The sequence below is a fragment of the Melospiza georgiana genome, chromosome 22, assembly GCF_028018845.1.
Source record: "Melospiza georgiana isolate bMelGeo1 chromosome 22, bMelGeo1.pri, whole genome shotgun sequence".
Classification (NCBI taxonomy): Eukaryota; Metazoa; Chordata; class Aves; order Passeriformes; family Passerellidae; genus Melospiza; species Melospiza georgiana.
In genome coordinates, this window is record NC_080451.1 from 7,660,182 (window position 1) to 7,684,249 (window position 24,068).

The 24,068-nt window shown below is 45.3% G+C and overlaps 1 protein-coding gene across 7 annotated transcripts in view; it reads right to left on the reverse strand.

Moving 5' to 3' along the window:
- CAMTA1 (calmodulin binding transcription activator 1) overlaps positions 1-24,068 on the reverse strand; it is a 241,455-nt gene that overhangs the window by 143,481 nt on the left and 73,906 nt on the right. For all 7 annotated transcript variants that reach the window (XM_058039298.1, XM_058039297.1, XM_058039300.1 and 4 more), the window contains exon 4: positions 17,853-17,988. In XM_058039298.1, the coding sequence (XP_057895281.1) occupies positions 17,853-17,988 (136 nt within the window). The remainder of the gene's footprint in view (positions 1-17,852; positions 17,989-24,068) is intronic.

Here is a 24,068-nt window from a genome sequence, read left to right on the forward strand (position 1 = left end):
AGGATCCCTCAGCTGTTCTGAGCCCACCCCAGTTGGCTCCATCTTTAACACTTTACAGCCTTGAAAATGTCACTGTGTCTTCAGGAAGGAAACGGCTTTTTGAGAGGTCATTTAGCTGAGGTCAAAACAAACTGCTGTTTTAAACCCCCATTCATTTACACTTTTATTTCCCTACCAATCCCTAATTTCATTCTGTCCAAGACCAGGTCTCTGCAGGCTGTCCTTGGGTGCAAGGGCATGTGGTGCTGGAACTGCAGCAGGACCAGCCAGGGACACCAGGGAGCAGCATGCTGGGCTTTTCCCTTCCCTTCCCTTCCCTTCCCTTCCCTTCCCTTCCCTTCCCTTCCCTTCCCTTCCCTTCCCTTCCCTTCCCTTCCCTTCCCTTCCCTTCCCTTCCCTTCCCTTCCCTTCCCTTCCCTTCCCTTCCCTTCCCTTCCCTTCCCTTCCCTTCCCTTCCCTTCTCCCTTTGTCTCCCTTCTCCCTTCCCTTCTTCCTTTGTCTCCTTTCTCCTTTCCCTTCTTTCCCTTCCCTTCTTCCTTTGTCTCCTTTCTCCTTTCCCTTCTTTCCCTTCCCTTCTCCCTCTGTCCCCTTTCTCCCTTCCCTTCTTTCCCTTCCTTTCTCCCTTTTTCCCAGCCAGCCATGATTTCTGAGCTGCCTTCCTCCTCTGCCAGAGGACCTGGGGCCTTTTCTGCATTTGGAGCAGGAGAAACCTTCCCGCAGGCAAAATCAACATGGACAACTGAAACAGTTTGGAATTGCTATGTATTGAAAATTAACTTCTATTTTAACTACAATTTAATCCATACTTTTCTTTGGTAAATGTGCCGATAGGTGTTTGCTGCTTGCAGATTGTCACGCTAAGCAAAACATCAAGTCAATTTGTTTTAAAAGAAATTGATTTGAGAGCATTAGATTCATCAGCATTCCCTTTTTCCAACTGAAAAACAGGGTCTGAGTAATGACTCAATATTCTACCCCAAATCAAATCTTTAGTTTAACTTTTTTAAGCACCTGATTAGCTTTTTAAAGCAACCCATGGCTGTTGGGACACTGCCCATCCATCACCACGGCACTTTTCCCATCAACCCACTGCTGAAATGTTCCTAGGCAGGAACTCTGCAGACAAAGCTGTTTGTCCTGAGCAGACCTGCATCAGCTCCAGTGAGCAGATCCATCAGCCCAAAGTGCCTGCAGAGTGCCAAAGCTGAGCTTCCTCCTAAATCACACCACGCCAGGTCCTGCTTGGAGAACTGGCTCTACTGGCATTCCAGCTGCTGGGTTGTGAAAAATGAGTATTTTATGATTGGATTTTTGCAAATATCGAAATGAATATTATATGTGTTATGTTAGAAAGTTATGCTGTATTAATTTTCTTAAGTAGTGTGTTATATATACATAACATATATGTTATATATATGTTATATATATATATATATAGTTTAGGTTATAACGTAGTGTTAAAATATAAACTAGATAGCAGCCACAGGACACCTGAATCTGTCAGAGAAAGAGAATTTATTGCTCTCTTATCAGGAGAAACTAACTTCTTCCTGCCTTGCTCAGCCCTGAAGATGCTGTCAGGATTCAGAGGAAGAAGCTGACACTGCCCAGACAGAATCCTGTGTTTGAATGGAATTTATGCATCATGGATGAGGTGTATGAATATGCAACAGGCTGTTGCTTTTAAGGGTTAATCCTCTGTTAACGAGGGTCCTTTTTTGGGCTTATTTTGCCCAGAAAGAGGTACCCAGACTGTCTGTAACTCTTTGTTTTTATTGTCTCATATTGTCCTAAATCCTAATTGTTCAAATTTCTATTACTCTAATTATATCACTATTTTTATAACCATTTTATTACTATTAAACTTTTACAATTTTAAAAACAAGCGATTGGCGTTTTTCACATGGGTGATGAGAAGTGCTGACATCTCTGCCTCCAGAGCCCCTGGTAGAGCCTGCAATGAGGGCAGCTCTGAAATTCAGCTGTGCCACCCCAGCAGCAGGAGCAGGGAAGGTATCCCCACCCTCAGGCTGTCCCTGCTCCCACCAGCAGCAGCTGCTACCCAACAAACACCTTGCAAGGGTATTTTTCAAGGTTTGGAAGAGCTGCCTCCTGGGAAGGTCAGGTGAGGATGAAGAGGCTCCCCTGGGGAATCTGGCTGCTCGCTCTGTACCGTGTGGCACGGGGCCATCGCCCTGTGCTGCACGTCCTGTCCCAGGGAGGGGACTGGCAGCCCCCATTGCCCATTGCAGGGCACAGGCACTGCCCTCTGAGTGCAAAGCACCTCTTCAGCTGTGGGACCAGGCAGGTGCTCCCACCACAAGGCAAGAATTGTTGGGAAGGATGAAAGTTTGACAAGAAAGTCTCACAGATGTGTATGCTTAGCCGAAAGATTTTGAATGTAGTTTGATGAAGGAATAAAGATGAAGCAAGTTCTGATATAGAAGAAAAGAATTGCTGAGCCAATCTTACTGGATAACCAAGGAAGCAAAGGGTGTGTTAGTTAGAAGGGGTTTTTATGGCTTAGAGCAAAGGGTAAACCCACCTCAAACAAGGAGATGTTTTTACCAAGCAGAAATAAGCACAGGCAAACAAGTCAGCAAATGTGGCAAGTAGAAAAAAGGTTTAAGAATTTTCCACTGCAAGAAAACTGAAAAACAACTTCTAGCTTAAACTATAATGTACTAACTTTTAGTGATTGGAGAACAGTAACACGAATATGGTAATTATAGTAGTTATGATAGGCTGTAGGTAATAGTTAAGGTATAGATTGGTTCTACTGTGTTACGATGCTCAGAAAAGAAAAGTATATAATGCATTGTAACCAAAACCAAAGGGTCTCCAGGCAGCTGGAGCTGAGAGCTGTAGGCACAGCTCTGTTACCCATGACCCTGCACTGCTGTAACATCTTGGATACAATAAACTGCATTTTGGAGAGCCACCTGGAGTACCACATCCCTCATTTAGGCTCTTCCAAGGAATGATACCAAAACTGCTTCCCTGGGCACCACAGCCTCTCCTGCCAGAGCCCCCAGTACCAAACTGCCATGAGGGTGTTCATGGAGATGAACCAGCTTTCCACTGTAAATGTTTGGATAAATACTCTTAAAGCTTATATACTTTTCTTAATTTTGCTTTTTAAAACAACAATATTAGAGGTTTCGCTTTCGGCATGAAACAAAGAAATGTGACTTTCCACTTCCCACTCATTTTATTCCATGCTGACATCGCTGAAAATTCTATTTTTAAATAGAATTTCTTTCTGATGATGTATATTGGCAATCAAACGCAGGCACAGCATGGTTTTCTGACAAGTTAAAATTCTATGGTATTTTCTCCTAAATAGTCTTATGTACTGATTACTTAGAAGAGTGAATTCCCTGCAAAGCTGTACCCAGGCACTCAGTTTTTGCTCCAGCTGATAAATGTAAGCAATAAAAATATGTTCCATTCTACAGCAGTGCCTATTAAAATGTAAACACCACTGGAAGATTTTGAGCAGGCTACAGAAATGCTTTATTCAAAAGCAAAAGGCTGTCTGAGGCTGCCAGAACCTGGCACAGAGCATCCATTCGTCAAACAGCGCCTTCCACCAGTCACTGGGACAGTGCCACAGGGGTCACACTGGGAGCACTGGTGCTGGGGCTTTCCCTGCCCAGCCTGCAGAAATCAGGAGCTGCCATGGGAGCAGGAATGAGTTTGATGGGTGCACAGCACCCCGTGTTCTGCTGGGCTGGTGGGAGAACCATGGCAGCAGGAGCTTCCTGTGGCGTTGTGATTTCAGGGTTTACCTCAGAACCTCGGGTCCCTCCCCTGATAATTCCCTGCCAGGTGTGTCAGCCACCTCTCCTTTCCCTCCCAGCACTGTCAGTCCTGGCATTCCAGAAGGGATTGGCAGATCCAAAGGATGCCCTCTACCCCTGGGGGGCACTGGTCCATCCAGGTGTCCTTTGTCCCTTGTACCTGGTTGGTGGCTCCCTACCCCTTCCCTGCCCCTCTCCCTGGGGTTAAAAGAACAGCAACCACGGGCTCAGGGAGTTCTGGTGGAGCTGGTGCTGCTTTCAGAGCCTGAGGGCCAGAATAAAGCTCTGGATCCAAACCCTCCATCAGAACCAACTCCTTTCCTTCATCATCGCCTTAAAGCTTCTCCACCAGAGGTAAACCCAAGGAGCAGCCCCTGTTATGGGGGGAAGCTCCATCTCAGCACCACCAGAGCTCCTGCAGGCCTGGACTGCCTCCACATGCCCAGCTGCAGCACCCAGCCAGCCAAAAGTGTCTGTGGGGTGAAACACCACACACCCCACAGCCAAAAGTGTCTGTGGGGTGGAACACCACACACCCAGCCTGCCAAAAGTGTCTGTGGGGTGGAACACCACACACCCAGCCTGCCAAAAGTGTCTGTGGGGTGAAACACCACACACCCAGCCTGCCAAAAGTGTCTCTGGGGTGAAACACCACAGTTGCCGCTATTTGGGCCAACAGCAAAGGTCAGAAAAGCTCAGACACATCCCATCTGCAATATTGGTAATATTTCAATGGCTTCCCCTTGGCCATGCTCAAAAGAAGCCCCTGGCAGAGCTGTGGGGAAGCAAATGTGTCCCATGTTGAGAGAAACTTTCCTACTCTGAGGTCAGAGGTGCATCTACAGCCTGCATGAAACAAGATGCTGATGAATCGAAATTCAAAATGTCCCTCATGAATAATTCATCGAATGCGTTCGAGCAAGCTATAGCAGTGTAAATATATGTAGGGCTACAAACAGATATGTATATATGCAAATTAACAAAGGAATGGCTCAAGTTACCCACATGGAAAAATCCCAGTGACCTGAGGATGTTTGCTTCATATGGCTCAGACACATCAAACTGTAACTAAAGAAACAGCCTGAAATTTATCAAACCATGGCGTGAAGCCGTCCGTGTACCGTTCACTCACAACATAACAAATCCTCCTAATTTATTTATATTTGGTTTTTTCCTTAACTCAAGTTTTACTCTCCAAACCCATCATCTCTGCCACCCCAAATGAAGTCCCCACGTCACCAGGAGCCATCAGCTCAGCACCACCTCATCCACCCTTGGCAGTGAAATTCCATGAATAACCATTACCATGGTAGGCCAGTAAGGGCATTAAACCCCTGGAATTCATATAAACAACACAAGAACATAAATGACAGCCATAGGTGCAGGGTCCATCGATCATCCCCTTCTCCCTCACAGCAAGAAATGTGGGATCACATTAAAAATAGAACAGACACCTGCAACTAGACGGGTATTTATACAGAATATTGTGACAACTGTCATTTCACATTAGTCAGCAAGATCCCACAGGACTTGGAGAAGTATTAACTGTGCTGCATTTTTTTTTTCTGGCAAAAATATAATAAAATTCACTTTCTTGATGGTTTCCTGGTGGGGATTGCTCCTCTCCCTGAAGTCATTCATGAAATAAGGATGCACCTCCAAGAGCCTGGATAGAAAACACTTTACCTAGGCACCAGAGTATGGAGGGGGCGTTGTGATTCTTCACTTGAGACTCATCCATATTTTTCACAGTGTTTTGATGACACCAAACTCAAAAAATGACCAGAGATGACCCAAAGTCAAGGCAGACCCAATGCATGATGGATATCTGATTAATAATTTGAATTATGACCCCCAAATTGGGAAGATCAGAGAAGGACTGTGCACTCCTAAGAGCCCATTTATTGAAAAAGTTCCTAAAAGATCTGAGGGAGGAAAATTCCAAATTCCAGAGTCAGAGGTACAGAGGCACTTCTGTTTACAATAAAAAAAAATGCTCTGCCCATACAGATGAAGTATTTCAAGGTCTTGCTTGTTACCCTGAGCCTCATGCAATAAAAATAGGACTTTTGTGAAGGTCCTAGACACTCCTTTTATTTGGTGAAAGACATTTACATCACTGGCAGCAAAATGTATCCTCAACAGCAATGTAGTTGCTGTCAAAAAACACACTGTGCCCTACATTTCACCATCATCCCAGTTAATCATTTATACACTGTGCAGAGGCACGTGGTGCTCACTGAGAAACACCAAGGCCCACTGAGTGTCCCAAAGAACACTCAGCAAGGTGAACAAGGACAGAGGAAGAAATACCTTGGATACAACCTCTGATGGACAGGGCTGGAGAGACAAGAGATGATGGACAAGGAGACAGAACTGGAAGGGACAAAGGGAACTGGAGAAACAAGGGGGAAATCAGGACAAGAACATGACAACAAGGCAAAACTCAAAAACCTTTATGGTGAAGGAGAGGGTCTTGAAAGAGATGGAGAAAGGGCCAAGATGCCACCAAGGGGTTCCAAAGAAAAGGTGGCAGAATTGGGATGGCAGACAAAGAGAGTGCTGAGTGCATTCAAAAAACTTTATGGTGAAAAAGAGGGTCTTGAAACAGATGTAGAAAGGACCAATGGGTTCCAAAGAAAAGGTGACAGGATTGGGATGGCAGACAGAGTGCTGAGTGCACCAGTGGCTCAAGGGGAGCCACTGGAAGGTGAAGGGCATCATCAGAGCACAGGAAGGCTTTCAGCAGCTGAAGGGAACAGGGGAACGTCTGTAATCTTCGGGAGAGAGCCACAAAAATGTTGTTTTAGAACAACTCACAAGAGAAGAGGCAGAACTGCCCTGATCAGAACTACCAGGTAAAATGTAACGTGGCACAGTGGAAAGTTGAGAACTGATCTGCCTGTCATTTGATGCCTGCAGAAGCATTTTATAAACACACATTAAAATTCAGGTTCTGTTTCTGAGAGCCTCTTGCTGAGGGAACTGGAGAGGGCACGGCCTTGACTCATGTCCTGGCTGGTCTGAGGTCCCCAGCTGTGCCAGCTCAGACCTGTGCTCCCAACCAAGGCCATCTGTCAGTGGCCTCTGACACCCCAGCTCTCCCCAGCCTTGTCCCCGTGCCCAGGGCATCTGGGCTTGTTTGTACCAACAACGCTCGTGTTGAAGCACAGCCTGTCACACAGCTCCCTGTCATCTGGGCTGGGAATTGGCTCAAAGATTGGCTCAACCACGCTTCCCTTCCACCCCATCAGTGGCTGGTCAAAGCCCAAAGTCATCACCTGCCCAGCAGAGGGGGACAGGCCACCTGTGCCAGACCCTGCAGGGCCTGGAGGAACCTGCCATGGCACTCTCAGCCAGGTGGAACACATCCAGCTGTGGCTCCTAAACAGAGTCAGCATGGCCATACACAAAATGTTGGACCAGTGCAAGTGATCAGCACCTTGGAGCATCATTCCCAAGCCTGCAGCAAGCTCTCCACCTTTGCATCATGACCAATACCTTTTGGAAGATAAAGGCATAACAACTGAATTCAGGCATCAGCAGGTGGGATTTTCCAATGTGTGCTGTGCAGGCCAGATGATCATGATGCCTGAAGTTTTAGCTTTCATATTATCCAGATTCTCTACTGCATAATATATAACTCTGATCTCCATATAAAGTGTTAGCAGGTTCTCCTCACAGTTTATTTAGATAAAACAATCCTTTTCCAGCCTCAGAACCAAGGACACTGTTGTAGCTTCAGGGCCAAAATGCGTAAACAACAGCAAATTGAGGAGAGCAATCTGGGAGGATGGGACTGCATAACCTGAAACTGTAACCAGACAATTAATCCCAATATGTAAATGGACCAAAAGTTATAAAAGTGTGAAAACTTGTGACCCACTGTCTATTTTGGGTGTAGCCTCAGTCAGGCTCTTGTACTGCCCAAGGTGTATCCTTGGAAGGCATTTTAATAAATCTACTTTATTCCTTTAGCACTGTCTCGCCTCTGTTCTAGGGAGCCTCTCAAGGCATCAATCCCAGCTGTTCCTCTTGACCTTGCAATCTCTGTTTTAATTAGTGTGTCCTCCAGGTTACAGAATATCAAGGATATCAAGGAGCATAACAGATAATGATCTCATACTTGGGGGTTTTCCTCCCACCATGGATTTTCAACAACTGTTACATATTTTTCTTTGATTTTGATAATCCAGTGTTAAAATCACGACCTATCCCCCATCCACTTCAGATTTTGTTTGTTAATCAAGAGTTGAGCAATTTCAAAGATGTTTTTATAATTCAAACACTGGGAGGTTGCACACTAAGCTGATCCTTTGATATCTGAAAAGTTCTCCAATGCCAACCTCACAGTTTTAATCTTCCTGATATTGCAGGTGATCTAGTTGATCTTACAGATGATTCTGATTAAATGAGCTTTTTAAATGAGCTTTTTTTTTTAAATGAGCTCTCTCCAGTTCTCACAAAAATATATAAAATATTTACAGATGTGATACAATGAACTTTATGTTCTTCTTCTGCTTAGAGCAACACTTGGTGCACAGGTGCTGACATTTCTTAGTCATTAAAGAAACTAAACCTAAAATTCTTTAAAACTATTTTATTCAATATTCTATTGGGGTTTTCTTGTAACAGCAGTTACTGCACAGCTCTCATAGGTTATATACAAGAAGAGTTATTTTTGTGGATAAAAGACAACAAGAAGTCAATAATCTTTGGCAGACAGCCTTCATTGTTCTGCTAGCACAAGCGCATCCAACTGCTGATGACCCTTAATGTTTCCCTGATATTGTTTTCTGCTATAAAATGGAAGATCTAATACATGCTGAAGGTCAGTCCCCACCAAAGACTGAATCAGAGATAGCCTTCATAAACTCATGTTGGCTTGGCTCATGTTGGAACATGTTTTGTCACCAACATATATAAAGTATGTTGGGTAATTGCTGCTGGAACTCAACATGTGCTGTATCTCATCTAGGAGATGCAATTTACTGGCTGTATTCCAGTAAAATAACTTTATGGCTTTCTGTCATGATAAATAACTGTTAATAGCATAATGGAATTAATATTTACTTTGAAGCTATGCTGTCTATTCAAATAAAGTTGCTATATTTAGAATCATCCCCATGCTGCTGGGCTTTTAAATGCTGAGAATTGACAAGACAACAGGCAAATATTAAATTCCAGTTCCCTCCAGCCATTAATAAACCTTTTGATTTTGGGTTTGTGATTGAAACCCTTCTGTCTATTTTATACAGCTATGATAGTTCAAGAAGTGTTGATTCAAATGTGGGACAGATGAGGCAGGAAGGGATTTTGGGGTCTGGGAGCTCCCTCTGCCTGCCCTAAGGATGGAGACAGTGAAGGATAGGGGGTCTGGACCACCAGGCTTGGAGCTAGGGACAGAAACCTCTCTAAGTGTTCACAGGAAAGTTCATGATTTAACACACAAAAATTTATCATGTTTTTGTCATTATAAATGTACTTTTTATAATTCCAACAAGGAAAGATTAAAGAGACACTGAAGTCTAACCATATCTCTTCTTCCCGGGAATAAGGGAAGTACACAGAAGGCAGGAAAGGAGATGGCATTCCACCTTTTAAAGATGAAAACCATGCTTCCTTTTAGGAGGAAAATGCTAAAATAAATTGTCCTGGCTATGGTAGGACATTACAGACACAATGGAAACCTGCCTGCAGGAACAACAGTGAGCCTGACCAGCAGAAGGACAAGGAAGGGCCAAGCCATGGTTCCCATCATGCATGCTCAGAAGAAGTGCAGCAGGAGGATTAGGCAGTGCAGCAGAGTCACAGGCGTTGCAAATCCTCCTCACAGTGTTCCAGCACGCTCGTGTCACCTCATCTTGCTTTTATTCAAAATTTCTTCATGGCAACAAGCACACAAAAAACTGCAGGCAAAGTGTAACCATCAACAGAAACGCCCACGCAGTATCAGAGCGTGTCTGGGGTCAGACAGAAGGCAGAATCTTCACAAACATATTTATAGTGCTCTAAGACGCTGCAGTCCTCTGGAGCACAGGGCCTTTTAATGGAAAAACACCACGGATTTGTCGTGGCAGCTGACAAGGAGCCACTCCAGAGCCTGGTGCTGTCCAGCAGGGAGCACAGAGGGAATGCCATGGTGGGGCTGCAGTGGTCAGTGCTGGCCACAGCAAAGAGGGGCTGGGGCACCTCCAACATATCCCCTTGTGGAGACCCTCAGAGGGCATTCCCTGGTCTGGGGAGACACAAGAAGCTTCCCTCAAAAAGCTGTCAGACCCCACTGGCTCCTTCCCCTGTTCCTATGTCTGTTCCTATATCCCTGAGCCACCCATTCCCTTATTGGCCCTCATCTTTGTACTGCCCCAGACCCCTTGGGAGACGAAGTGAGACCCTCTGTGTGTGGGTGCTGGGACCTGAACATCTCACTGTATAAAACATCTGTGGATATTTTGCAAAGCTCCTTTTTCCTTCCTTCCCCTGGACTATACCAGCAGCAATTCAGACTGCTACACCCCTGCAGAGGCACCCAGACATGCCCTAAAGAGCCCTCAGAATTTCCACTGGGACATCAAAACCTTTAGTGATTGATTTGGATGCCTGAACTCTTCTCCTTAGAGGAGTTCAGAGCTACTGTAGCTTATTGTGAGAACTCAGGCAAACATTAAACCAAGTGCAGCTCTGCAGTCAGAGGTGACACCGAGCCCTCCCTGGCGCTGTGTCCACGCAGGACAGAGGGACTCCAGCTGCGGGGGAGCATCGCCACAGCCCCGAGCAAGGCTGCAGCACTGGGATGGGGGTCTGGGGGCCGGCTGGGGCTGTGCAGCCCCCGGAGGGCAGAGGGATCCCTCCCGGAGCCGCTGCTGAGCCCGGCAGCCACGCGATGGCAGCAGAAATGTGGGAACACCGGAGCGCAGGAGCATCACCCACCGCTCCGAGGAAAAGGGATTCCGCAAAGAACAGGCAACTGCTACACGCGAGACAGCGTCTGCCATGGGTTTAGGACAAGCAGAGAGTAGAGAAACAGTTTTTCTCCCCGAAACACAATAACTCGCTCTTTGTGCATTCCTGGTATTACCAACAGGGTCACTGGGGCTCCCCTGCTGCAGCACAGACACAGCACAGCCCTGTCCCCCCCGGCAGCTTCACTGTGACCTACAGCACACACAGCAGGACCCAGGCTCAGCTCCTGCCCCTCACTGATTCCTGGCTCAGATCCCGGCTGGGAACCAAGAGAATCCCGGCTGGGAACCAAGAGAATCCCGGCTGGGAACCAAGAGAGCCCCTTGCTGCTGGCAGCACTGCCAAGCCCTCCCTGCTCCCCTCTTCCTTTTCACCCCACCCCAGGGTAACAGTGGGCAATTAATGCTTTTTACATCCAGAACGTGTCCAAATCCCATCTAACTAATCCTTATTCCTTGCCTATAAAGGGAAGTAAATAACATCCTACAAAGGTGTGGCTAATCCAAACATGTCAGATGTACCCACACTCTAAAATCCCCTCTTGACAGGTTCTGTGTCTGTGTTGCTGCCTGGGGACAACACCAGACTGTGTTTAGGAGCTCCAGCACCTTCAAACCTTCAAACCAGACCCTGCTCTCCCTCCCCACGCACACCTTGGTGAGCAACATCCCACTTTCCAACAGGGACTCATGAAATTAAAATGTTTAATGCACTCCTGATGCACACAGAATACAGCGAACAAGGTTTGCCTCCTGCCCAACACACAGAGAAAGAAATAAATAAAGAGGAGCTCACTGAAAGCCAGGCAGGGAAGGCAGAGCCACGAGGTTCCTCCCTTGCCATGGCAGCCCTTATCTCCGTCACAGCCCACAATGCAATTACAAGATTACAAGGCACATGCTGCTCCAGCATCTGGATCCTCTGTGCAGGCACAGGGATCCCTACAGAACCAGGAAACCTCTTCATCTTGTGAGGAATAGCAGGGATTCTCCTCACAGCACGGCTCCCACTGACCCCTCTCCAGGCACCACTTCCAGGACAGACATTGTCTGGAGTTCATATTTGTCCACATAAGCACAGAAAGAAACTGAGTGGTCAAAATGGTACATGCTGACCACCAACTCTGGTCCAAAAAGCACTGATGTTTATTTTGCTTACATTATAAACCCAGGGATAAAGTCTGTACCAGTACCCCTCCATCCCCAGCCCAGTCCCCAGCACGTTAAACCCAGACCACAGAGCCAGCAATCCAATCTCCATATATTTTATTCTCAATATATTTCATTTCTGGCCACCAATCTTTAGATCTCCTATTGGATTTTGTTTTCATAAATGGATTTTCCCACAGAGCTGGCAGAAAATAGATTTAATTTCGAATTTCTCTAAACGGAAATAGTCAATATAAATGTCAATGTGTGTTTGTGCCATGCAGTTGGTGAGGTGACACAAGCCTCACATTTCACAGGGATTCAGGGGCCTGCCAGTGTGTTTTGTCTGTATACTTGTTCTAATGCGTTCCTTCATAAGGATGACTAAAAGTATATGTGTGTATATATATATATATATATATATATTAAAATTTTGGTTATGCTGTTTTGTTTTGCGGATGCAAAAAGCAGTAGGACGTCTAGCACTGCTTTGCAGGCAAGTCAAGAGGCAAAATTCAATGTCAGCAGAGGATTGTGCAGACTGACATCCCCACAGACCCATCACAGAATGGTCTGGATTGAATCAAGGACACCCTGCCATGGCAGGGACACTTCCACTACTGCAGGTCCTTGGTTCCCTCTCTCCCCCCAGCACAGGATGTAGTTGCAGCACCAATTACTCAACAAAATTCCAATCTATCCTGATGTTAATGTCATTAGTCCACAGAGATCCTTTTGGAATCATTTACATCAAAACTGTCTTTTTACATCCTAAATGAAAAATGCTCAGACTTCAGTGAATGGGATTTGAATTACAGCCCTACCACATGTGGCTCAGCTTTATTCACGCTATTTATTAAACAGGGGAAAAATGATGATGCAGTCAATTACAGAGCAATTACCTGAGAGCTGCTGCAAACCTGTTGCCTTGCACTGCAGGGACAGTGGTTGTCCTTGATTATTTGGGCAGAATTTGCCTACAGGGCACCTGCCAGGCAGAGCATCTCAAGGCCCTGATCTCAGCCTGAATTTTCATCCTGAGACACCCAGATACTAGGAAAACTTCTACTGATGAAGTTAAATAAACCATGACAATTAAAGGATTAGGAATGTTATGGGTCTTGTGAAGAAAAATATCTTCTGGACATGCATTAGGAAAAGAAGCCAAAACTCAAGAGAATTTGCTGTGACTTGATGTTACTGCAGGAGAATACATCAGGGCCCTGATATACAAAAGGATTATTGATATGTATGTTCCCTTCTGAAGAGACTCCCAGGAGATCCATTCTGGATTTAACAATAATCCATACTCCCCTTCAGAAATGGCAAAACAACGCTCCCATTTCCCAGGACTGCCTCCAACACAGGAATCATTAAGATGCCATCACAACCCTGCATTCCAGGTGCCATAAACACCAGCTGCAACAGGAATAAATCCCAACCACAGCTCATGAGCTGAGTCAACACCTCCACAATTCTGCACAAGCACCTGCCTGTGGTGCCCACTGTGGAGAGGTGCTCACAGCAAAGGTGAGTGTGCCCCAGAAAAAATGGGGAGATGCTGTTGGTCCCTAATGAGCTACAGAGGCTTAAGACAGAGGCTGGTTATGAAGAGGATCAGTGAAATCTCAGGACAATGATATTTGCAGCAATGATGAAGAAGATGAAAGTGCCCCTCCTTGTGAGCAGTTTCTCCCTTGTTCAGGGCCACCTGTTTGTGTTAATGAATGCACACGTGTGTGTCATATTTCCAGAAAGCCTCTCACATTAAACTCTCCTTTCTCCTCCAAAGCCATTCCACAGTATTTCTCTGAAATGCATTAAGCAGGCTGAGTGAACAATGTGATCCTAATTAGTTTGCAAACTACACAGCTCACCTCTGAGGGTGAGCAAAGCCCACGTAAATTAAAGTGAATTGCAGAGAATTGGCTCAGGCTGCCCAAGGAATCCCTCTCCAGATTAGGGCTGCTCCAAAGTGCCACCTCCACCTCCCACCCTCCCATGACAACTGAGCAGATTTCACCCACGACAGCAGGGAAGAGAGAGATGTAAAACCACTCTGCAGCTCAGTATTCCATGGTGCATATTTTGCACAATGCAGAGGAGCCCATTTGGTCATTTACCAAAAGCAAAACTCTGGTCCTTCACAGGTGGCCCAGGCTGCAGAGGTCACTGATGCTGTCCCCACTCTGGTGACCCAGGGTGAGCACAGGGACGCTGCCAAAACCCAAATGCTACAAAACCCGTGTGAAGTTTTGATGGTGATGTCCCAGGGTTTATGCAGTAATTGAATAATCTAAAATTTTCATTCCTGTCCTCGTGGACTAATCTGCAATAGTGTTAAGGGACTGTTATGATATTAATTAAATACAAGTCCTGCATACAAAATTGATACTTCGCATCTCCATCTCCACAAGGGAGTTTCTCTCTTAATAAGACTGAAACCAAGTTTTACTTTTTTGTTGTTTTTTTTTTTTTTTCTTTTTAAGGAATTCATAAAGATTACCATATTGTACCAAGGTAACAAACACCCAACCTACAAGAAATTTCAAATACAGAAGCTCTGGTATTGGGACTAGGGGCACAGCTCTGCCCCAGCCTTGGGACAGCCCCTGTCCATAACCACTTCTCAGGCACTGGGGTTTGGAGAGACTAAAATATCCTCAACACAGGATAAAGAGCAGCTTGATCAGTGTCAACCTTCCAAAACCCAGATGACAAGAGGGAAATTCACTATAAAAACATGACCTCGTTTTAATTTTGGCAGCAATTTACTACAAATTCACGTGAAGGCACAGTTGCACTCTCCTGGAAAAGTTCACACATAAGAAAAAGCAGAAATGCATCCTCTGAGCCAGGAGCCTGCAAAGCAGAGCAGCACCATCCAGAGTCATGGCAAAGCTATTCCAACACTCTCCTTACTATTATTTATTAGTTAATATTTTTAATTATATGAATTGATTAGGAACACATCACCAGGGATCCTAATTAATTAGAATTTTAAAAAGGATCACAGACCAGAGATTCCACAAAGAATTGCACAAAGAGGTGTATTAAGGGAAAGGCCAAATTAACTTCTCCTTTCTGATTTATCCAGCCTTTTCTAACAGAACTGTGATCAGATTAACCAAGTAATACCCAAACCCCTCCTGTACAGCAATGCTAACCAAGGCAACAGCTTGAGGATTTCAGGCCATTTTCATTTAACATCCGCTTGGTTAAGTAGTTTATTCCTCCTAATCCATATTTATTTAAATGAGTCAAAGTAGTTTATTCCTTATTTATGTCCTAAATTTGCTTTAGCTGCCTCACCCATGCTCACCAAATCCTTCTACAGGGTTCTGATAGACATCAACATCCCTCGGGATGCAGACTTTTTGTTTCAAAAATGTATTTTTCTATTTACCCAAAACTTGGAAAGACAAAGGAGCCATCACACTGACAACACTCAGGAAGGAATTAATTATTAAACCTTCTAATACAAATCCCTGTTCAGGACTGGCTGGTCAGTGGTTTCCCCTTCCCTGCCTCCGAGCTGCCATTTCCAGAGCAATGTTTGGATGCTATTGATGCTCTTGGCTGTCGGCTCTGCAAGTACTTTTCCATCAGTGCAACAATGATCCCTATTTATCTTCTGGCTGCAAGAGTTGCTGAGATGATCTGGCAGTGCCACAAGGCAGACAGTTATTTCATGCCCTGTTAAACCCTAATGCGGCTAACTACGGTATCACTCCAAATTTGAAAAAAGCCTTTTTTTGTTATTTTAAATCTGCTGCCTACGTGTCCAAGTTGAGAACATTGCTTCCTTTTGAAATGGTATCAGCAACCTAAAGCAAAAATGCTGTCTGTGAAGTAGCAAGGTGTACTGATTGAGTAATTAATTAATAAGGTTAAAACTACATCATTCTGCCCAAAAAACACCTGGAAGTCAAGAGAACAGACAACTTCTGCATCATTCAGAACAGAGAGTGGCAGTGACCACCCAGGTGCTGCCTGTGGATGAGAGGGTGCAAGTACCTCCTTGAAGACAGAAAATCAGGTACTAAAGGGCTCTCAAGCTGGAGAAGGATGTAGGAATGAATGGCTAAACTCTGGTACATCCAAATCACAAAGCAAATAGTTCAACACTTATTTTCCTGAGTGGTGAATGTGATCAGCCACAAGGAGGATCCCTGAAAGCTGTGCTTCCTCCAGCTCCAGATGTGCCCATATTTGCTACTTTCCAGGAGACACACTTCAGTAAAATAGAAATTAATGGGTTCAGTGCAGGGTTCTTTGAGCTAAACACAATCACCACCACATCCATGCAGTTGGGCACTAAAGGGCTGGATAGCTCCAGCTTTGGAATAACCCCAAGAAAATCCCATTTATTTTCTCATGTGCTCATGTGGCAGCTAAAGGTCATCAACAACCTCTTGCTACAGGTAAAGGGACAGCACAGGGTCTGGTGTTCTGAATTGTGAAAGTTTACAGAAGTTAATTAAATCACACTCTGCAAACCCAAAACAAAAACAAGGCACCATTTCTGTGATGATTACTTTTTTTTTTGTGCTTGTCATAATAAAACATTGTTATTGGATGTAAAAATTATGGAACAAAGTTATGCCTCTCTGGTGTAATATAATGCAATCCATTTAATACTATTTTAAACCCCAAAACCTCATTAGAGCAGACAGAATGTAAGAATGACAAATGGGCTGGGAGGAAGCTGGAGCACGAGATGAATTCTGGGCACTCATCCCTTTTCCATTGCTGGCACTGATTTTGGGGATGCTGGGGGAGTTTCAGCTCCACGTGGGGAGAGCAGGGTGCCCCTCACCCCAACAGGAGGGAGGTTCATCCTTGCAAAGCATCAGCCAGACAGGCCTGGAGACACAGGTGAAGCCCTGCCTGTCATGGAAACCCCAAATTCCCCAGCCAGCCTCACAGGCTGTCAAATGTAAAATCAACCCAGCCTGCACAAACACACACCCGGCAGCCTCACGCTCTCCTTGGCCAAAATAACACAGCTGAACACTGCAATTACACATTTTCACAGCTTTGGACCACTTTGGCCCCAAGTTTGGTAGGCAGTGTTGGGAATATAGCCCTGCTGTCTTAGGAATGAGCTGGGCACAGCTCTGCACGTAGGCTTCTGCTACCAGAACAAGTAATTGCTATTTAATAAATATAAAACTTGCATAAATGCACTTGTTACCCACACCGGTGCAAACCTTTAACATCAGAAGTGACCAGAGTGATCAGAACAGCTCTCTCCTCATGCAGATGGAGGTTAAGAAAGAAAAGTGGTGTCAAACAATGACATATTTTAGAACAAATGAGCTTATTCAGAAATAATGCCTCAGGTGCAATCACTTGCATGAATGTGTCTAAGTGGCTGAATACCATCAGCAGAGCAAAGGTTCTGTCAAAACACACATGGATTCTGGGTCAAACTCAACAGAAATCCTTCCCCTGCACACTGCAAGACCAACACTCCATCAGCACACAGAAATTACAGCAATTGCTACCAAAACTTAGCTGAGATTTGTGAGAATAAATTGGAGCCATTCCAGCTGCCATGGTTACAGAGTGCTGTGCAGCCCACCCTGAGGGTGTCAGGCTGCCCTTGGGCAGTGCCTGGTACAAAAATTAGAGTTTACCAGAAGATGCTCAGTGTGGAGACACTCTAGAGTCACACAGCCCAGCCAGCAGCCACACAGGTGGGTGCTGAAGCTGTACTCACAGTTTGCTCAAAGGAGTAATAAAGAACAAATATATATGCTGGGGGTGGGGTGAGTTGGGGTTTAACCCCAGCCAGCAACTAAGACCTAAACCAGAGGTAACAGAGGGAATTCAGCAAACAGGAGTCATTTTCTGAAGGTGTGCACAGCCTTTGTTGGGTTGAGGTGTCTTGGAGAGCCATCACAGCCCACAGCCAGCCCCACCACGCTCCTACCTCCACTCCTTGCACCTTCAGCTTCATGTGATCCTCTCTGGTGGTCTTCCCGTCTTTCCTTTTTTTCCAGCAATATCCATCTTTCCTGTATTTCACTTTCTTTCTGTTGTACAGGATCATAGAACCATTCTGTGGTCTAAAAGCAAGAAATAGGTTTGGGTTACATAAAGCAACAAAACCAGACCGAAAGTTTCTATGGAACAATGTACCACAGATCAGCAAAAGGCTCCACAGAACAGCAACAGTCAGGATTTGGTGTCAAATAAAATAAATGCTCCCCTTTTACTGCTGTTACCTGGCTGAAGTGATGTCTGCAATCTGCAGACTCTTCTGTGAGGATCTTGTACCTAATGCAGGAAGAGCCAGTGAAAGGTTAAAGAAAAAAAAGAAAGGAATTCTGATAAAATAGCCAACATTTGCACTGGATGTATTTTGACTGCTACATGCTGAAAATTAGAAGGAAAGAAAATTTAGGGGGAAAAATGATAGTTGTTACTTAATTACAATTTCTCTCTCTTGCTAACACATCAGCAGAATGAGATTCCAACCACCTCTAAGGCTGCACCAGGACACAGATATTGGCTTAAAATGACAATAAACAAGAAAAACAGAAGGGAAGGATAAAAGCACAAGCTTACACATTGGTTTCACTGCTCTGCTTAGATCAGTGCTAGACAGGGAGTAACCTGCTCCCTTCTGAGCACCTGCTCAACTTCAAAGACACAGGAAAACTTCTTCCACTTAAAAACTACCATGGCAATTGGAAATGTCCTTAAAGGCATGGCGATGCCCAGCAGACAGGAGCCACTGCAGTTTGGGTGTAGAGAGATTTTGCTATTTATAAGCCAGATCACAACCGAGGCAAGTCTATTATAACACCAAAAATAACAAATACCCTCCAAGCTGGGAGGCAGTGAGCATTTTTTCCACATACACACAAATATTTATTGCTTGTGGCCAGAAAGCCAAGCCCCATCCTCCCAAACTACAGCCCCTCCTATCCCCCAGGTCCCAGCAGTCTGGACCCAAGGGCTTGGGGAGGCTGCTCCTCCTCATCACCCTGAAAATAAACACTGGGGTGTCAGCACAGCCACAGTATCTGCTTGACAGCACTGGAGATAGTGCATTAATTCAGTGGAGGTATTCTGTATCTCATTTCAGTGTTTATTCTATAAACCCCCAGTCACTGCACGTGGCAGCTTAAACCCTTCTCACAACACCAGAGATTCCCCAGGCACCTTCGGGCTGTGTCCGTGGCAGAGGAGTCACCCAGGGCAGGCAATGAAAAGCCAGAGAGAGCTGAGCTCCTGCTTGGTGCCCCTGCCCTCACACACATGGTTTTCCACAAAACAGAGGAGCTGGAGGCTTCTGATGCCAGGGAAATCCTGCTTCCCTCGCCCCCAGTGCCACACGGGCACAGGCAGGGCAGAGCTGAGCTCTGCAGCCTGGCTGCTGCTCTGCAGGGCTGGAACAGGGTTTGTTGGTTGATTCTGCAATGAAAAACGAACACAGTGAGAGGGCACTGGCAAAGCAGTTAACGAGATTTATAGAAAATTGAGCCCAATGAAACAAAATCTCTTAAGGATCTCTGGAGCGGTTTTCGATTTTGATAAGAGTGTATCGAGCTGCTTTAAGGCTCACAGAAAGCAGCTGGCTTTTAAAGATAACTTCATGAGATGAGACACAATTTGAACCTGATCTACGCTGCTGCTGCATTTCACCCACTGTAAGGAAGAAAAGAGGAAAGCTCTGCCCTGCTCATCTATCCCTCAGAGCAGCCAAGCGATCATGTGGGAAGGCACAGCAGGGGAAGCCTGCCGGGGATTCCCAGGGCATGTGACAGATGTGACTCCAGCCCAGATCTCTGGGGGTTTTGCCACTCAGTCTGAATTTGGGGATTTCCTTTTTCCCTTTGCAGATGAGAGGGACAAAGTCACAAGCCTGAGCGCAGGCTGCAGTTCCTGATCAGCTCTGGATTTCCCCTCCTTTACAAGCCTGTGGCATTTAAAAGCTGCCTAATCTCTATTTTGGTTTCTTGCCTGTGGCCTGGGGGAAGGAGAGAGAAGGACAGGAAGAGTAATTGCAAAGCAGAAAGCCTTTTGTCTCAAGTATTGATGAGATCTGGAATGCTTTCCTCCCTCTCACCCTGCTATCTACAGCCAAGGCTCCCACAAATTGCCACAACAGCCTAAGAGCTACTTTTGCCCAAATTATTCCTGCTACAGCCAGGAAGAAGATTCTAAATTCTATTTTCATACTTATTTTTAACATGAACAATCATCCCCTGCAGCCATGGATCTGAGCTTGTTGCTTGGGGAGACCCAGGGCTCCTGACAGAGCTCAGGAGTAATCCAGGCCACTGATAAATCAGAGTTTCCCTCAGTAAGACAAAGAGAGGGAGGAACAGAGGAAATGGGATTTCCAGGGACAATTTTCCAGAGAGGTCATTTTGGATCTGACACCCAGCTCAGCTGTGCATACTGACCTCTGGCTCTAAGTCCTGCTCTGAGTGGGTTTTGTTACTTTTGGATTAAGTCCTTCACCTGGGTCATTGGAATTTAAACCTACTTATCTTCTTGTTAACAGGAACCAGGATGCAAAGAGGGGAATAAACAGAAAGCAAGTTAAGATTAGGATATTTTGGTCAACTGATGCCTCATCTGTCACTCCATTAGTGCTCAAATTTAGGTCCCTCTGGCCTGAAGGACAGAGATTTCCCCTTAATCACATTACTGCAATATTAAAAATGCTTTTCAGTTTAACCAGTTCCCTCTAAATTGTCACATCGAGATGTGGTAAATGTCAGACATATCAGTTAATGAAAACTACGTTTTACTGCCTCAGGAGCTGGGGGTGCCAAAAGGGAATTGCAAATACTGCAAATCCAAGAGTCTCTTTCTCAAGATAACAGAGCAAAATCAGCCAGAACCATTCCTTGAGAAGGTCCACAGCTCTAAGAGTTATTTTTTATTGTCTCATCTGCATTTATTCCAGTTCCAATCCAAGGAGGATATTTAAAGGACAAATATGGATGTTTAATACCATAAAGCAGAGGTAGCACACCTGTACCTCCCAGTGCACGAGCAGAAGCTGCCCCCAGTGCCTGGGTGACAAACCCTCTCCATCCCTGCCACCCAGCACACTGAGGGATGGCTCCTGCACACAGCCTGCATGGTGCCATTTTTCACCTGCATGATATTTTCCCTGGCTGTGAAGTTATCACAGAGCCAGGGGACAACGGGAGGGAACTATCTTCCATCTTCTGCATCTATGCATGATAATAATGAGAAATTAACTTCTGCTTTCCCGAAGGAGCAACCTACTGATGCAGAAAGTGGCTGGGAAAAGCTGGAGTCCTGGAGGAAGACTTCAAAAGAGGCAGCCTTTCAAGAAAATATTGCACAGAATCCTTGTCCTCCTTTCCTGAGGAATGCAAAGTCCTTGAAGCTGTGTTCATCCAGACCAGTGTGGGAATGGGGAGAGGTGCCAAGAGTGAGTGTGACAAGGTGCCCCCCACTCAGCTAATGCCCTGCCATGCAGAGCAGGCAGAGCTCTGGGACTGGCAAACACTGCAGGTGATCAACTCCAAGTTATCATTTATTTCCTTCTTCTCTGCACTGTCCTCACTCTGCAGCAGTGATGGACAGGGACTGTCAGCCAGGATTGACATCATGCTCTCACAAACACCTCATCTCTTATTTCTTCTTTCTGCCCAAGAAAAATATCTGATGACTGAAGTTATTTCTCCCCTGAGGAACGCTGCTCTTGAAGTCTTCATTTACCTTGACATTTCCCCCCACTGCACCTGTGGCTTATCAGAAGATTAAAGCCCAAATGGAAAACTGAAAGAGGAATCTCAAGCAGCTGCAGCCCTTGGCATCTCACCTGCCCTTGGCCATGCAGATACCTGGGCACTCGCTGCTGATTTAGGAGATCACCCAGGCTCAGTAAGGATGGAGGCACCCAAGGCAGAGCCATAACCCCTGTTCCACCAGCCCAGGGATGAACCTGGAGGATGCTGTAACAGGTAGATCTCTTACATACTGACAAAAAGCTTTAAAATTATATTTACATGTTTTCAAGACTGTGGGGATTTTGTCCACCACAGCTGTAACACTGGCAGATCACACAAAAATTTGTTTGACAAACACTTTTTTCCTCACTGCTAAATAAATAAATGGCTTTGACACTTAGGCAGTGATTCCCACTTGCCCTGAAAGAAAAGAAACCCCAGCATGTGCCCAGCCTGCACCAGTGGGACCAAAAACCAAATTAAAGCCCCTCAAAAACTTAATGTAGATGTTCAGACTTCACCATAATTGCTGGAAAGCCACGGCATCTCATGGGGAGAGGCTGCTGCCATTACAACCTCCACTATACACACTGCAAGTTGGGATTATTGGCACAGCAACTGAAGGAATCACAGATTATATATTAGAAATTTTTCTGATCTTTGAACTCTACAGGGATGAAATAAAGACTTCAGATAAGTCTTCTTATCCATGTAGTAGGAGGTATAAATCACAAGGAAATGTAAATAGGCTGCAAGTTTTTTGTATCTAGAATTAAATGTCATTTCCATTTAAGATGTAAGTGAATTTACTTCATATCTACAATATTTAAGAAGTTAAAGTCGAAAGTCACGGACGCAGCAATTTTATCCAGAGCTGCAGTTAAGGCAATGGCTAATCCCATCAAGGGGGCATTAATTGGTGTCTAGATGCTCCTTCTCATAGCAGCAGTAAGCCATAAAACTTAATCCTTACCTCCTCTTTCCAGCATGTAGCCTCTGTGTTCATCAATAAAAGTAATGTGATTCATTAAGTATGGGAGTAATTACCTGTGGCTCCAACAAACAGGACTGAACAATGCCAGTGCCAAGTTGGCTTTTGTGCCACTGCTCAGAACTGCCAGGGGCTGCCAAGGAAAGCCCTTCTGCAAGATCAGGACAAATGCTGATGGCTGCAACACGAGCTGCAGGGCACTACACGGCTGCTGGGCATCTCCTTGGTGTGGCCGGGATACCCAGTGCCAAGTTCTACCCCAAAAGCAGCTCCTTGGGGCAATTTAAGGAGAGATCAGGATGCTGCTGCCACAAAACCACATTGTGAAGATATTCTGTTTGCATGGTGCATTGGTACAGAAGAGAATCCCTGGAACATCTGGGGCTGTGCTGATGGAGTCAGGACCTGATCGTGATCCCCACAGTGCCCACAGCACAATGCAGGCAGGTAGACAAGTGAATCCCTAAAGCATCTGGAGCTCTGTGACAGAGGCAGGACCTGATCATCCTGCAGCAGTGATGTCCCTGCAGCACAGTGCAGGCAGGTGCCAAGCACAGCACCTTCAGTGAGAGAGATGGGGAGGCAGAACTTTGCTCATGTCCCTGTGCGTGTCCCTGTCAGGCTGCAGAGGCCAAGAGCAGCTCCAGGCACCTCAGTACAGCAACAACTCCAACCAGCACCACTCCTTCTGTGCTAAGACCTGTACTCACTGATGGCTCAGAAATTCATGTCTCTGCTCTTGACACAACTAGAAAACAGCTAACAGTGCTGCCAGCACTAATAGGAGTGATACAACTGATCTGATTCAGCCCCTCAGTGTGAACTCCACAAAGGACTCACACAGCACCTCTGCCTATCATGGCTACTCAGCCTGATGAATTCCATCATTATAATTTTCCTTTCAGAGACAATTAAAAAGAACTCCCAAAACAGGTTAATAATTAAGTAGATATGTTATTTACCCAACCAGGTGTGTGAGCTCTGCAGGTCAGAACTCAGTTCAGCACCTTGTCTGGAGCTCCCTAGGCAGGAAAATACTTCTGGAAGCAGCACTGTCCCAAAGCTGCACATTTAGTTCAAGCACTTAACAAACAGTTTTCCCCACATTTTACTCAGCAACATGATAATTCACATGTTGATCACTCTGAACTCTATAAGAGACTTGAAAAAGAAATTAGAAACAATCTTTATGAACTCCTCAGCACACCGAGCAATTGAAGCCTCCCCATAACGATGTAGGACCAAAGACTGAATATTAAAATTGTCATTAAGTGGAATGCACATGAAATGCTAAAAAAGTCTTTCTGCAAATTATTTCTTGATATAATGTCATGCTGTAGAACTAAATCTTAGTACAAGGTATGAAAAAAGCCAGTTAAATCAACTTTGTTCATTTAAATATAATTTTAAAAGAACTGGCATTCATCTCTTT